Source organism: Myotis brandtii, unplaced genomic scaffold (genome assembly GCF_000412655.1).
Source record: "Myotis brandtii unplaced genomic scaffold, ASM41265v1 scaffold469, whole genome shotgun sequence".
Classification (NCBI taxonomy): Eukaryota; Metazoa; Chordata; class Mammalia; order Chiroptera; family Vespertilionidae; genus Myotis; species Myotis brandtii.
Genome location: NW_005367911.1, coordinates 1,741,959 through 1,757,905, shown reverse-complemented (window position 1 = coordinate 1,757,905; position 15,947 = coordinate 1,741,959). Strand labels below are relative to the sequence as shown.

General features: G+C 44.2%; 2 protein-coding genes across 9 annotated transcripts in view; one reads left to right on the top strand and one right to left on the bottom strand.

Annotated features, from left to right (window-relative positions):
• ARSG (arylsulfatase G) overlaps window positions 1–15,947 on the top strand; it is a 118,555-nt gene continuing 102,608 nt past the window's right edge. For 4 of the 6 annotated variants that reach the window (XM_014547257.1, XM_005875770.2, XM_014547256.1 and 1 more), the window contains exon 1: window positions 1–63. The gene's annotated coding sequence lies outside the window, so the exon portion shown is untranslated. The other 2 variants (XM_005875771.2, XM_014547254.1) reach the window with 2 other exon arrangements.
• Window positions 4,002–15,947, bottom strand: part of SLC16A6 (solute carrier family 16, member 6) — a 20,559-nt gene continuing 8,613 nt past the window's right edge. The window contains exons 2-6 of one of the 3 annotated variants that reach the window (XM_005875769.2): window positions 14,268–14,506; window positions 11,142–11,285; window positions 9,422–9,550; window positions 8,023–8,841; window positions 4,002–6,357 (exon numbers count right to left, since the gene is read on the bottom strand). In XM_005875769.2, the coding sequence (XP_005875831.1) occupies window positions 6,107–6,357; window positions 8,023–8,841; window positions 9,422–9,550; window positions 11,142–11,285; window positions 14,268–14,499 (1,575 nt within the window). In that variant the 5' untranslated portion in view covers window positions 14,500–14,506 and the 3' untranslated portion in view covers window positions 4,002–6,106. Of the gene's footprint in view, window positions 6,641–8,022; window positions 8,842–9,421; window positions 9,551–11,141; window positions 11,286–14,267; window positions 14,507–15,947 lie in introns of all 3 variants that reach the window. The other 2 variants (XM_014547261.1, XM_014547260.1) reach the window with 2 other exon arrangements.

Below are 15,947 nucleotides of genomic sequence, written 5' to 3'. Positions count from 1 at the left end.
GGCTCCGCTCGGCTGCACCCCGCAGGAGGCCTGGGGAAACCCGTATGGCGAGGCCGCCGAGCAGTAAGTGGGGTCACGTCGCGGGGAGAGCATGGGAACAGTACTTTCCGAGAGTTTGAGCCTCAGTCCCTGCCTGCGTCCCGATGATAAGCTGGCGCCGAACCGTCCAATGCACGTGTAATGAGCCTCATACGCTGGTCATTAACATGCTGCTGGGAGCCACGTTAGCCAGTACAGAAGGAAGCAGGTGAAATGAACGTCAGTTTGTTTATACGTTTCATTTAACTCAGCTTATCCAAAACATGGTTTCAGCGTGTGGTGAGTGTACCCATTGCTGAGATGTCTTACAGTCTGTGTTGGTCCTGAGGCTTCAGATTCTGGCTGTGTTTTACGCCTGCAGCTCGGCTCAGTCTCACGGGCACCTTCCAGGTGCTCAGCAGCTCCGCGGGGCTCGGGCTGCGATTGGACGCCCGGCTCCAGGTTAGGACCGCCTCGTGGTTTCCATGGAAGGATGTGCCTGTGAAGTTGAATTAATGGGAGAGAAAAACTTTTTTTAAGGAAAAGGTCCTGCGGCCCCGGGCAGTACAGTGAGCGTTGACATTCAGGCAGCAAGGGTGTGAAGCCCGGAAGGGCCTCTGGCTTGGCACTGGTTCACTTGTGGGTCTTGCTGCTGCTCCCTTCCTCTTGCCAAAGGTGTGGTGTTTCCTTTACATGCGTTTTCACTTGGGGAGAGCAGGATTGTAAAGTGTCAATAATGTGATCGCTGCCGAGTCCGCTCCACGGCGAGGAGACAAGCCCAGCAGCCAAGGAAATGGTGTGCGGTGACTCCAGAGGCCGCAATGAAACCAGATCCCAGGCTCCCTGTTCCCAGTGGTGCTTTGTTTTCTCTGTGCTGCGTGACCTCATCAGAAAGAAAATACCACAAGCTGGAAACCGACCATTTTCTTCCAGTTGTTTATAAAAGGGGTTATAAGGTTAAACTCTTTTTCAACCTCTTTTCTCTTAAGTAGGGCCGCTGGGGTTGCTCAAAGAGAGAGAAATCAGAATACTTTGCTTTAACATTAAAAAAAAAAAAGAGGTTCAGCCCCAGCTGTGTTGGCTCAGAGGATAGAGCCACGGCCTGCAGACTGAAGGGTCCTGGGTTCGATTCCGACCAAGGGCACATGCCCGGGCTGCGGGCTCGATCCCCAGTAGGGGGCGTGCAGGAGGCAGCTGATTGATGGTTCTTTCTCGTCGTTGATGTTTCTATCTCTCCCTCGCCTTTCCACTCTGAAATCAATAAAAAAATATTTTTTTAAAAAGAGATTCAATATCCAGGAAAGCATTTGCTGCCAGTTGAGACATTTTTAAAAAAAACATCATGGAGCCTCACTGGCTTTGCTCAGTGGTTGAGCGTTCACCTGTGAACTGGGTCACAGTTCAATTTCCCGGTTAGGGCACATGACTGGCTTGCAGGCTCGGTCCCCAGTAGGGGTGTGCAGGAGGCAGCTGATCCAAGAGTCTCTCTCATCATTGATGTTTCTATCTCTCTCTCCCTCCCCTTTCCTCTCTGAAATAAATAAATATATATATATGTATAGCCTTTATAGATAGAGGTTTGGGATACCAGTTTTGGTATCTAATTTCCCCTTAGGAAATTTGTAGTCACTGCAGTACGTATGGTTTGGATATGAGAGGTTATTTAACATGAAGAGTGAAGTTGCAAGTTTAACTCGTCACTTTTCTTGTTCTGCACCCGAGGCAGTCAATACAGAAACAGAACACCAGAGGGCACTAGGTTCCTTACTTATAAGGCTGGCTGGCCCACCTGTTGGAGCTTGTAGCCCTCACTTCTATTAACATCTGTATCCAAGACAAATCTAAAGACAATACAATGTGTACTTGTAGGAGTGACCTTTAAGCATGTAACATGCCTGAAGTGTCTTTAAATTAGTCATTTAAAGTAGTGTTCATTAATTACCATTTAAGAATTTAAAGGAAATGGCTTCTAAATGAGAAGCCTCATATCTGGGAGCTTTTTAAAAAATAAGGATTCATGATCATTTCTTTTTGAATTTTAGAATATTTGAGGAGTACAGAAATGTAAGTATAATAAATGCCTCCCATGAACTTCAGTGGTGACCTGGACCACTGGAACCCTGATTTGAAAACCATTTTCTTTCTCTCTCTTTTAAAAAAATGTTTTTATTGACATTAGTGAGAGAGGAAGGGAGAAAGAAAGAGGGAGGGAGGGAGGGAGAGAGAGAGAGAGAGAGAAACATCGATCAGCTGCCTTTCATGTGCTCCCTGACTGGGAATGAGCCTGAGACCCTTTGATGCACGAGCTGAGCCATACCAGCCAGATGGTCTATGTGTCTGTTTCTATATTAAGTAGTGTGTTACCATCAACTTTGTTCTTCTTTCTCAAGGTTGCTGTGGCTTTTTGGGGTCTTTTGTGGTTCTATATAAATATTTGGATTATGTGTTCTAGTTTTGTAAAAAAATGCCATTCGTGTTTTGATAGGGTTTGCATTGAATTTATAGATTGCTTTGAATAGTTTGGACATTTTAATGATGTTAATTCTTTCTATCCATGAGCACAGTATATGCTTCCATTTATTTGTGCCTTGCTTCTATTTCTCTCTTTAGTATCTCATAATTTTCCAAGTACAGGCCTTTTGCATCCTTGGTTACATTTATTCCTGGGTATTTTATGGTGTTTTTTTTTTTTTTAATGCAGTTGTACGGGGGATTGTTTTTCTTAGTTTCTCTTTCTGATAGTTCATTATTGGTGTATAAAAATGCAACCAATTCCTGAATATTAACTTTGTGTCCTGCTACTTTACTGAATTTATTTATGAGTTCTAGTAGGTTTTTGGTGGAATCTTTAGGGTTCTCTGCAGATAGTATCATATTATCTGCAAATGATGACAGTTTTACTTCTTCCTTTCCAATTTGGAATCCTTTTATTTCTTCTTGTCCAATGGCCATGGCCAGGACTTCCAGTACCATGTTGAATAGGAGTGGTGAAAGTAGACATCCCTGTCTTGTTCCTGATCTTAAGGAAAACACTTAGTTTTCCCCCCGTTGAGTATGATGTTAGCTCTGAGTTTGTCATATACTGTATGATTTTCATTATGTTGAGGTATGTCCCCTCTATTCCTACTTTGCTGAGAGTTTTTATTATAAATGGGTGCTAGATTTTGTCAAATGCTTTTTCTGCATCTATTGATATGATCATGATTTTTTAATCCTTCGTTTTGTTTACGTGGTGTGTCACATTAATTGATTTGCAGATATTAAACCAACCTTGCATCCCAAGAAAAAAATCCCACTTGATCGTGGTGTATGATCTTTTTAACGTATTGCTGATATTTTGTTGAAGATTTTTGCATCTATGTTCATCAGGGAGATTAGCCTACAATTTTCTTTTTTGTAATGTCTTTCCCTGGTTTTGGAACCAGGATAATGCTGGCCTCTTAAAATGAGCTTCGGAGTCTTTCCTTCTCTTAAAATTTGTGGAATAGTTTGAGAAGGATCAGTGTTAATTCTTCTTTGAATGTTTGATAAAACATAACTGTGAAGCCATCTGGTCCAGGAGCTTTGTCTGCCTATGGCTAGTTTCCCACTACAACGGCAGAGTTGAATAGCTGTGACAGAGCGCTCAGGGCACCCAGAGCCTTAAGTATTTACCACCTGAATCTTTACACAAGTTCCCCAGCCCCTGGCCTGGGGAGTCTGTGCTGTCTACTTAGAGGGAGGACAGTTCTCAGGATTATTCTATAACTGGATAGTCTTAACTGTTTCCACTTACAACAGTTGAGAGGCTTAGCTATCACTCTGTGGCTACTGTGATATCATTTCATTCATGTATTTTATCCAAGAAATAAATTCAGCAAACACTTCTTGGAAGTGTTTGTGTTGTCTCTAGTAGAGTGAAAAAATTTTTCAGAAAAGTTGTTTTTATAGCTATAATTGGATCAAACAATGAATGCCGAGTCAATAAAAAACGAATCAATCTCTTTAAATAAAAAAAGCTATATATTTATTACAAATCTAGAAGTACCAGAATGTCCCTAGTACAGAACAAATCAGCAGTCCCATTTTAATTTTCTTCCAAACATTTAAAACCTTGATTATTGACAAACTGGAATTGGCATATATTTTTTTCATGCAGTTAACAGAATGGACATGAGCACAGAGCTCAGAAATCAGTTATAAATATTAAACCGTATTTAACATTCATAGTAGAAATGGTTATAAAGTGCTGAAGTCATGTAAGTCTGCAACAGTCACCAACTCAGCGTCCTTCTCAAGCAGTGAGTGACAGGTCTGCTACATCCACCTTGTTTTAGGTGTGTCTTTTTTTGACGGACACTTTGTCATTTCCTGTTCCACCTCCCCCCCAAAGATTTACAGATTGTCCTATGTCTATGGCTGATAAAATTCTGTACAAAATATAGCAGGTGGTGCTGAACGATGCCACTTCCATTTCAGTGCAGAGAAATATTCAAGCTTTGTGTACCTGTAACCAAACTAGGCTTGTTATATTGTTTCCCCCTGAGTTGTCATAAATTAACAGTGAAGATGAATGAGGATGGAGCAGCGAGCATGGACCATCGCCTGTAGAGTAAGATTCGGGACGTAGGAGCCAGTAACCCACCCGTTATCCTCACTTTTACCTTCTTTACAGCAAATGGCTAAAATGAGAAATACTATACATGTAGTGTAACTGCAAACAACAACACAAAATAACAATGATCGGTTACCCTGAAAACTCTGGCAAATTAAGAGCAGTCAGAGTTTATATAAGACGGAAATTGCCACTTGTAACTCGTGATGGTCAAGTTACTGTCCCTGCCGCCCCGTGTGAAACACCGAAATGCTTCAGCAGTCAGATGTTTTTCTTTTTAAATCAGAAATGCTTCAACCATTCAATGAAATAGAATTCTGATCCAAAGAACATCCTCAAGTATTCTTAGGTGATGAAACCTTATTTTAAAAGGCTAAGGCTATTTGCTATTCGTTATTTCCCCCCTTCAAATAGCACATGTTGTCCTCAGTCACATTGAAGAATCATTACCATTTGGCCTCCTGGAGTAACTTTACAAGAGAAGTAGTATTCGTATTCTTTGAGGCATTTAAAGGATTGCTGAGGGAGGTGAAAGTGATGCTGATGTCCCAGGTGATATTTCTTGTGATTACTTTAATCATCCTAGAATAACTTAATAATAAATAGTGGTTTAAATTAAAGATACTACAATCACATATTTCTGAATAATTAAGAGCATCAGGAAATGCATTTTGAATGCTATTCTGTATATTCTGTGTGAAATACTTCTGGTAATGACTGGCCATAAAAAGACGTGGGAATCTTCACATTCATAATTTTCAAGTTTGTGTGTGTGTGTGTATACATATATATGTGTGTGTGTGTGTATATATACGTGTGTATATATATATACACACACACATACATATACAATATATATACACACACACACACACACACATATATATATACTATATATGTATATACACACACACAAATTTCCATTTATTAGCCAAATGTTTGGTCTTAAAGTGTACATCATTTCCATTGAATATTTGGGAAATTAAGAGGTTAGACGTTTTTAATATAAAACCTCAGTATTTTTCAAAGAGTTTTGACCATTTGTTCATATTTCTGAAAATGAGAAATTGTAAAAGTGATTTAAGATTTTTTTTTTGAATGGCCAATTGCATTTCAATGACCCGGGCTAGATATCGTTTTACAGTATAGCAGGTGATATATGTGAGAGCGCTTACAACCACTTTGCCAATTTGTGTCACTATTTTAAAACTGGAATGTGGACCACGGTGCTTCTGCGTGTCTCTGGGTTGCTCCGGAATACAGCCAGGTTTCTGTGTGGAAGAGTATTTGGTTGTTTCTGTTTTTGGCTTAAAGAACAAGCAAACAGGAAAGCACAGAGAAAAGGATGTTGGTGGTAGTGTTCATGTCCCCATTCCCTTCCGAGTGTCGATTTGAAAGCAGGTGGAATGGTTGGCTCCTCTACACCACGGTGTCCCCCAGACGCCGCCCCCCCAACCAGCCTTGGGTGGTTGATGTTGTAGGAAAGCCTGTCTGTCATTCTGGCTCCATTTTCATAGGAACTTTATGCTCGTGCTTCCCAAGGTCCATTTCAAGGAAGTCTTCAGGGATGTCTTGCAAAGCTCTCCCCCGGTAGCTCTCCGCCTTCCCGTCGCCTGCGTGGTGGCGCCCGCACAGTCCCTTCCCGCACGGCCTCACCAGCGCCAGGCACCCCGCAGCCACCGCCATCCCAGCTGCACAGGAGTAGAAGGCTCTGCTGTACACCTTGCTGTGGTCCACCAGCAGCCCTGGGGAGAGCAGGCACACTGTCAGCATCGGGCCGCAAACCCCTCTCCCCCGGCCCCCACACTCAGACGCTTCTCTCTCCTGGCCTGCCTTGTTTTATCTTGTTTATCTAAAGAAAAAGGGTCGAAGGCAGGAATCTTTTCTAGACTGGGGGGTAGGGGGGGAGGAGAGGGGGAGAAATAAAGCAGACAGACAGCGTATACTTATTAGCAGCTGAGGTAATGGTGTCGCTAAAATGTCCTCATGGGCTGCCAGACTGGCGTGACTCAGTGGTTGAGTGTCGACCTGTGAACCAGGAGGTCACGGTTCGATTCCCGGTCAGGGCACAGGCCTGGGTTGTGGGCTCAATCCCCAGTTGGGGGCATGCAGGAGGCAGCCAGTCAATCAATGGTTCTCTCTTATCATTGATGTTTCTATCTCTCTCACCCGCTCCCTTCTTCTCTGAAATCAATAAAAACATATATTTTTTAAATGTCTTCATGGGCTAATCTGTCCTAAAACACGGGACTGTTGGATGCAGCTTCTTCGGAAAGGGAATATTCTTAAGAAAGGAAAGAGCTCTATTATTTTCACTTGGGCTCATGTCAGGTCTCTGTTCACATGGGGTAAGATTTCCAGTCCCAACAACGTTAAAGTCCTATTTCAGGTCTAAGGTATGAAACGCACCCTGTCCCTCCCACAAGGAAGTGTGCGGTAGTGATCAGGGGAGTATTGGAGTGCTGCTCTGTGCTCAGCTCCCTGACACCCTCCCAGGAAGGGAAGGTGGCTCACAGAAGTCCCTCAGTCCTGCTGTTCCACAGGTCAGAGGGTAACGAGCTCATAATCCATGGGCCCCTCCAGCATTTACACAGCACGATGGTGGGCAAGGCCTGGGCAGCTGGGGCTGCAGAGGGACTTGGTCACCGGTTTACCATTGGGCCATTGGCTCACAATCTTTGACCTTCCGTTTCCTCCTATTAAGTCCAGAGAGCTGCTCAGGTAATCTCTAATTCTGCCAGCTCTCTAAATCTATGGACGTATTAGAATCAGGAGACTTTTAAATTAGACTCAAACAGGAAGCGAGCACAATTAACAAGGGAATACTAAACATTGTAGATTATATAATCCATAGGACAGGGCCCACTTTATGATATAACTAGAGGCCCGGTGCATGAAATTTGTGCACTGGGGCGGGGGGTGTCCCTCAGCCTGGCCTGTGCCCGCTCGCAGTCTGGGAGCCGTTGGGGGATGTCCCTTTAGCGCTGCCGCGGAGGCAGGAGAGGCTCCCGCCACACCACTGAGCTTGCCAGCCATGATCCCGGCTTCTGGTTGTGCGGTGCTCCCCCTGTGGGAGCACACTGACCACCAGGGGGCAGCTCCTGTATTGAGTGTCTGCCCCCTGGTGGTCAGTGCGTGTCATAGCGGCCGGTCATTCTGCCGTTCGGTCATTTTGCATATTAGCCTTTTATTATATAGGATGTATAGGATATGATCTCCATTGAGAGCCTATGAAGCTATCTCTAGTCTTCCTTAGGAATATCCCTGCCCTAAACAGTGTGTCATGTTGAATTAGTATGATTCAGGTCCAGAAAGGCGACAGATGTTCCACCTGTCCAACTCTACCTTGAAAAAAAAAGGGGGAGGGGATAGCAGGCAAGGGTTTGGATTTGGCGTTGTATTGACATTACCTGCCAGGGGCGGCCCAGCGAGCGCCGCTATGCTCTGGATGAAGACATAGACTCCGGCGGCAGAAGACATCTTCTCAATTCCCACCACGTCCTCTTCCGCGAGCAGTGGGATGTGGGTGCCTGCCACGGTTCCAAGCATAACACCAAAAAATATGCTGCAGGACATTAAACCCCAGAATTCAGTAGCAAACGTAAAGGCAAACAGAGACACAGTCAACAAGATGACGAAGACGAGCTCAATGTAGATCTTCCGGATGGGCTGGCTGTTGAGGATGAAACCAGCTCCAATCCTCCCGAACACTTCGGCGATGGCCATTGTGGATAGCAGAAGAGCAGCACGGTCCTCGGTGATGTCCAGGCTGATGCCCAAGGGAATGATGTACAGGGAAGGGGCAAAGAACCCCAAGGTCGCAAAGAGACCAAATAACGTGTAGCAGATGAAACTCTTCTCCTTCAAGACGGAGAAGTCCAACAGGGGGCCTTTCTCATCGCCGCATTTGGGGCTGGGCTTCTCCAGGATCCGCTGCTCCACATCGGCCTTCGGCTCCAGTTCCACGGCCGTGTGACCAGGCACGTTTTTAGGTGAGGTAGTTAGTTCTACTCCTGAGTCAATGGAGTCTATCGAGGTGCGAGTTTTCTCGTTTTCAAGCATATATTGTACTTCTTTTGGATTTTCCTGTCCAGTTGTTTTCGGTGACCCTGGTCCCCTGATGAGAATCGGCCTCAGCAGCGCCCCGCAGAGGACGATGTTTAACTGCAGCAGGCCCACCAGGAGGAGGCTGTACCTCCAGCCGATGTTCTCCTTCAGAGCCGTGAACGCTTGGGTGGACGGGAGGGAAGAGAAATAGAAGGTAAGGCCAGGCATGGACTCAAGACCCAGGAGACAGTACTGAGCAGAAGTAGGGATTTAGAGTTTGCTAAATTATTTATTTTGGAATGGATGTTTCAAGCCTTGCTACTGAATATGTGCCACATATCTTCCTATTTGTGTAAATTTGGACTAGGATTGAAATGTTTGAATTCCTGCCCAGCTGGTGTGGCTCAGTGGTTGAGCGTCGAACCAGGAGGTCACTGGTTCGATTCCTAGTTAGGGCACATGCCTGGGTTGTGGGCTCAACCCCCATTGTGGGGGGGCAGAGGCAGCTGATCAATGATTCTCTCTCATCATTGATGTTCCTCTCTCTCCCTTCCTCTCTGAAATCAATATATATATATTTGAATTCCTAACATGAGGGTTAAGCAGCATAGACCCCAAAAATGTGCTGAAGGAGAGAAGAAAACACCCTTTCATTAGGCACAGAGTTACAGACATCCGGTGGCCAACTGTGGGTAAGTTAGAGTGACAAGTATAGCTGAGTGGCTTCCCCTCATTAATACCCAGATGTGGCGGTCCACCTACCTGGTGCAAAAGCAAACATAGCAAAACATTCTCCCGTAGAAGCAGCTGCAGTGACGATCGAACGTCTTTTGTCAAAGTACTGAGATAGAATGGTGAGAGCTGGGAGGAAACTGAAGCAGTAGCCCAAACCTGTGCGAATCAAAAAGAACTATGAGAGCCACACACTGATCGACGTCGGAGAGACGCATCCCACGGCCTGGGCGGTTTGTGTTTATTTGTTAAATCCTAAGTTCTGGGAGCCCAGGAATTCATTCTGGAAAAGGTGTCGTAGCAAAGGATTAGAGGTCCGGAGACGCTGCGACAGTTGTTTTGGGATGCTTAGACTATGAAAACTGTTTTCTGTTTGTTTGCTTTTCTGCTTTTTTGCATTTTTTCCCAAATGTATATAATTCACAGTGGACATAACTTGTATTGAATATAGTTTTTATATGTAAGACTTCTATTTGAAAATAATGGAGTTTTGAAATGTACAGAAATATCTGAAAAATTTAAAAGTGTGCAAAACTAGCTATGTATGGATACATAAATAATACAATATATATGTCATATCTATATATCTACATAATATATGTCTATAGAATATATATATGTCAGAAATGTATGGACTCCTTTTAAAGTGAAAAAGGTTTTCTCAGGCTCCTAAGCATAAGCCTCCCTCTATGGCTCAGGATCCTCAGATCCTGATTTGGGAAGTACTGCATAAAGAAATTAAAATCTTACTTCGTGAAAATGATGTCTTTGGGTGGCAAACTATAGGGGTTGGCAATAGTAGGTTTACAGTTGTGAGTACACAAAATAGAGCTTATTCTTGTATTATTATTTACCAGAGGCCCGGTGCACGAAATTCATGCACTTGCAGGGGAGGGGGGGGGCCCTCAGCCTGGCCTGCACCCTCTTGCAGTCCAGGAGCCCTCGGGGGATGTCTGACTGATGGCTTAGGCCTCCCTTCCCCCGATTGCCTGCCGCTGCTGCCAGCCGGGGTGGGGCCACCCCCCTGGTCGAACTCCCAGTCGAGGGGACAATTTGTATATTAGGCTTTTATTATATAGGATTTTTAATCCTTACCTGAGGATATCTTTCCTTTGATTTTTTGAGAGAGTGGAAGGGAAGGGGAGAGACAGAGAAAGAAACATGGATGTGGGAGAGACATCGATTGGTTGCCTCCTGCACACGCCCAGACTGGGGTAGGGATTGAGCCTGCACCAAATGCACTGGAATCAAACCTGGGACCCTTCAGTCCGTGGGCTGATGCTCCATCCACTGAGCCAAACCAGCTAAGGCCTGCCCTTCATTGTTGATAAGCCTGGGACGCACAACTTCCCTGGGTCCCCTATCACTCTGACCCACCCACCCTTACTTCAAGCTTCCGAAAGAAATTTTTTTTAAATCCAATATTCACTAAGCAAACATTCTGCAAGTCTTTCTCTGCACTCAGCCAGCCCTTAACTCTCTTTTCCACTCTGATCAGCAGGTGAGGAGGGCTCTTCTGCGGCTGGGGTGGAGCCTGCAACCAAGATATGTGCCCTTGACCAGAATCGAACCCGGGACCCTTCGGTCTGCAGGCTCTATCCACTGAGCCAAACCGGCTAGGGCTGGGACACTTTCATTTTAAAGAGAAAGGGACAGAGGAAAATAACACTTTGGGTTTGAGTCCCTGCTTCCCTTCCTTGTCCTTCAAACTAAATGTCTGGAAAACTTTCGAGCCCAGAGAAGCGCTTACCGGAGATGATGCCAATGGCGATGTACATGTGGTACACCTCCTGGGAGAAGGAGGCCACCACCATCCCGGTGCTGACAAGCAGGCCTCCCGCCATCACTACCAGGCGGTGTCCGAAACGATTGCTCAGGATAGTGGAGAGGGGAGCTGCGTGGAAAGAGCATAACGTGACCATTTGACTCCCAGAATTGCGTTCGCTTTAACACAATTCCTTCTGTAAAGTCTCGAACATGGAAAGACAGTGCACACCATATAACACAAAAGCATCGGCTTTAATAAGGTTCCTTCTCATAAGTTTTGAACAGGGAGCAGTGATGTACACTACATATTTTTGCAGTGGTTACATAAACCGATTCAGGAATTACAGTTGACCCTCGAAAAACATGGGTTTGAACTGGGCGGGTCCACTTATATTTGGATTTTAAATAATAAATATAGTTGGTCCTCTATCCCGGGTTTTGCATCTGCAGATTCAAGTCACTGCAGATGGATAACAGTATTTTCAGTCTGCGGTTGGGAGTCCAAGGATGTGGAGGGCTGACTGTACGCATCGATCTACCCCATTTTATGTCAGGGACTTGAGCATCCATGGATTTGGGTATCTGTGGGTGTCCTGGAACCAATTCCCCCAAAATACCAGGGATGACTGTTAAGTTTTGGGGAGTCAAAATATATACATTTGACTATTGAGGGGTCAGTGCTCTTAAACCCTGTATTCAGTGGTCAACTTTATTTTAGTATTTGGTTAAACTGGACAATATATTCTTTGAGCTCCTTAAAGAGAAAGCCAGAGTGCCCTGGCCAGCGTGGCTCAGTTGGAGCATTGTCCCGTGCACCTAAAGGTTTTGGGTTTGATTCCTGGTCAGGGCACATACCCAGGTTTCTGGTTCAATCCCCAGTCGGGGTGTGTATGGGAGGCAACCGGTCGATGTTTCCCTCTCACATCAATGTTTCTCTCTTTCTCCCTCTCCCTTCCTCTCACTCTTAAATCAATAAAAACATATCCTCGTGAGGATTTAAAACACACACACACACACTTTGTTTAAAAAGAGAGCGAGAAAGCCAGAGTAATAGTATAAAACTCTTTTCTATATTTTTAAGTGAAAGATTCTGAGTTACCTTGAGTGCCTATAAAATTAGATATGCATTAGATTTATGTTGTTCTGTAATAAAAATGGGCTTTCCTATAATTGCTTGAATGACTTCATTTTCTATACTCACTACTTTGGACTTTTTAAAATATATTTTTATTGATTTCGGAGAGAGGGAGTGAGAGGGAGAGAGAGAGAAAAAAAACATCAATGATGAGAGAGAATCATTGGTCACCTGCCTCCTGCACGCCCCACACTAGGGATGAAGCCCACAACCTGGGCATGTGCCCTGACCGGGATTCAAACCATGACCTCCTGTTTCATAGATCAACACTCAATCACTGAGCCTCGCCAGCTGGGCTGGGCTTTTTTTTTTTTAAATGTTTCATTTAGGGTCAAATTCCAATTTACTTCCATTTGATTCTTAGGAAAGTGATATGAAAGTATGGTGGACTCTCAGTTATGCACACCAAACGGAGGATAGTGATGGGATAAATAATTCCAAGTGGCTGATGAATATCATTTACAAAGCTTCTATCTTTCTTCTTCATGTAGCCACATCTTCATGTTTCCAACCTAAGCATGTTTTTGTGAGACCAGGGCCAATAGGCCAAGTACTTCTTTTTAAATGTCTTTTTAAAAATATATATATATATTTTTGCTCGGCCGGCGTGGCTCTGTGGTTGAGCGTCAACCTATGAACCAGGAGGTCCTATCCTTTCAAGTCCTATTCTTTAATATTAATCCACATTTACCCTTCATATCAGTTATAATGATACCTACAATTATACCTTTGGCGGGTTTTATTCCTCACTTGAGGACATGCTTAGAGAGAGGAAGGGAAAGAGGGGAGAGGGAAAGAGAGAGAAACATTGATGTGAGAGCAGAACATCGATCGGTTATCTCCTGCACACCCCCTTCTGGGAATCGAGCCTGTAACCTGGGCATGTATCCTGAGTAGGAATCGAACCAACAAACTTTATGTGCATGGGATGGCACCCAGCCAATTGAGCCACACTGGCCAAATACTTTTTTTTTTTTAAATCCTCACCTGAGGATATTTTTCCCATTGATTTTCACAGAGATTGGAAAGGAGGGGTGAGTTGGGGAGAGAAAGAAAGAGAAACATTGCTGTAAGAGATACATATTGATTGGTTGCCTCCCGCACCTGCACCAAACAGGACCGGGGATCGAACCTGTAATCCAAGTATATGCTCTTGATAGGGAATCGAACCCAAGACCCTTTGGTGTACAGGCCAATGCTCTAATCACTGAGCAACACTGCTACGGTCCAAGTACTTTTGATCTGCTGCTTTTTAAAAACAATTGCATCACCATAGCTGGTTTGGTCCCGGGTTCGATTCTAATCAAGGCCATGTACCTCAGTTGTAGGCTTCTCCCCAGCTCAGGTCCTGGTTGGGGCCCATGCAGGAGGCAACCAGTCAATGTATTTCTCTCACATAGATGTTTCTCTTTGTCTTTCCCTCTTTCTTCCACTTTCCCTAAAAAAATCAATGGAAAAAATATCTTCGGGTGAGGATTAACAAACAAAAAATAAAAATAAAATCAAATAAAGTAAAACATAGGGTTCCGGATTGTGGGCTCGATCCCCCCAGTAGGGGGCGTGCAGGAGGAAGCTGATCAATGATTCTCTCTCATCATTGATGTTTCTATCTCCCTCTCCCTTCCTCTCTGAAATCAATAAAAAATATAAAAAACAAACAAAAACAATTGCATCCCTTGTAGAACTGGAGGTTACTGCTGTCCTCAAAGTAATCGACAGCATCCTAAGAATCTGCTTACAGTAGGTGTCCAATACATGTGTGTTAAATTGAAGTCAGTCAAGGTTGACAAGTAAGGCTTTTTTTCCCCTCCAGCTCCTCTTTCTCTGGCCATTCTCAACTTCCTGAAAACTGTATTACTTGAGGCTAGAAAGTACCAAGAGGTCATGGAGAAGATGCATCACAACCATAATGTGTACCATTCTGTAGTTAGGCAAGTTAAAATTAATAGTGTTGAAGGTGAAAGATGTACTCACCTGTAAATGTTAAGAAAAACACACATATTGATATTATCCATGAGATCCTGCTATTAGATTCCTCAAAACTGTCCATTAAGTCATTAAAGAAGACGCCAAATGACTTGATGACACCGTAGGTAAAGACTTCAATGAAGAAGAAAGACACAGCTACTGCCCAGCCCCACCCTCCATCAGGCACTTGAGTATAAACATTGGCTCCGGAACAAAGCTGTGATTTCTTCTCGGTCATTCTTAATCTGAAATAAAAAGTTTAAAGAAGTTAGAACCATAATAGCACGAGGGTTGATGATTCGAATGCTCTTTAGCAAACATAACAAATAAAAACTATTTATCACATTTCTTAGGTTGATGAATATTTAAATCATGTGCAGTTAGTAGAAAGTCTTTGGATAATAAAAAATCTAATGGAGCCCCCAAAGAATTTAGAGGTAAGATTTCCAAGCTGTGGCAATTAAATGGGAAAAACAAACTAACATAAAGCATCAGGGAAGATATTTACTAGTAAAGGCAGTGTGAAGGATAGAGAATGGCCAAAAGACCAAGCATAAGTGGTGACCTTGAACTTGAAGACAAGTTAGGTAAAGGAAGAGTGAAGTGAGCAAAGGGAATGTTGATCAGAAATGAAACCTAGATTGATCGAGAATTAAAAATGGCAGCAGAGTAAGTGGATGCTGCACAGACATTCTCTCAGAAACAAACTGGAACTACAACTGAAATACAGAAAAACTTCCTGAATAATTAACAGAAGACTCACAGGAGAACCCTGATACCCGAGGACCAAAAGTGGAGACCGCATAGAGACTGGTCCGAGGTGCGAAAGGGCTGGGCGGGCGTCCACAGACAGCAACCGAAGGTCTGGAGAGATATCTCAGCTGTGGGGGATTGCCACTGAGAACTCTGGGATCTAATCCCCAAGCTGGGCCCCCCCAGCAGAGACCAGAACTGAGAAGGGTACCCACATGACATCTGGCTGTGAAAAGCAGCAGTGTTGTTGTCTGCCAGGGAGTGACGCCTAGAAATTCAGGCACCCTCTTAAAGGGCCAATGCACAAACTCCTTGTGCTCTGGCAGAGGGAGGGCAGAGTGGATTGGAGCTGTGTGAGCAGAAGCCAGGATTGGGGACTTGGGGGTTAGAGCTCAGAAGGCAGACACCTCCAGTCTCCTATGCTGAGTCATTCCCTCACTCAGCGGAGGAAATCTTTCCCACACAGACATTTGCCTTGCCTTGGGGGGACAGGGGTGGGGGGGAAGACAGTTGACCCACCCTATTGGAAAACACCCTGCCCTGAGGCCACTTCAGAGACTAAAAATAACAATTAGCCTCCAGGCAGAAGCAACTGCCCCACCCTGTTGAAAAAAAAAACTCACCACCCCTGAGGATGATTGTCTGGGGCCATTCAAGTCAGAATCCTATCAGTCTGTAGGCAGAGGTGGTCTCTGGAGACTTTGAGTCTTTGCCTGATCTAATTAGTCAGAAATAGTGTTTGACACTCCTGCACTAGAGATTGAGAGGCATAGAGGATCTACCTAATTCATAGTCACAAATCCAAACAGACAGCCAAAATGAAGAGACAAAGAAACAACCCCCAAATGAAAGAACAAGAATATTATCCAGAAGGAGATAAATGAAACAGAGTTCAGAGTAATGATGGTAAAGATGCTCAACAGCATGAAAAAA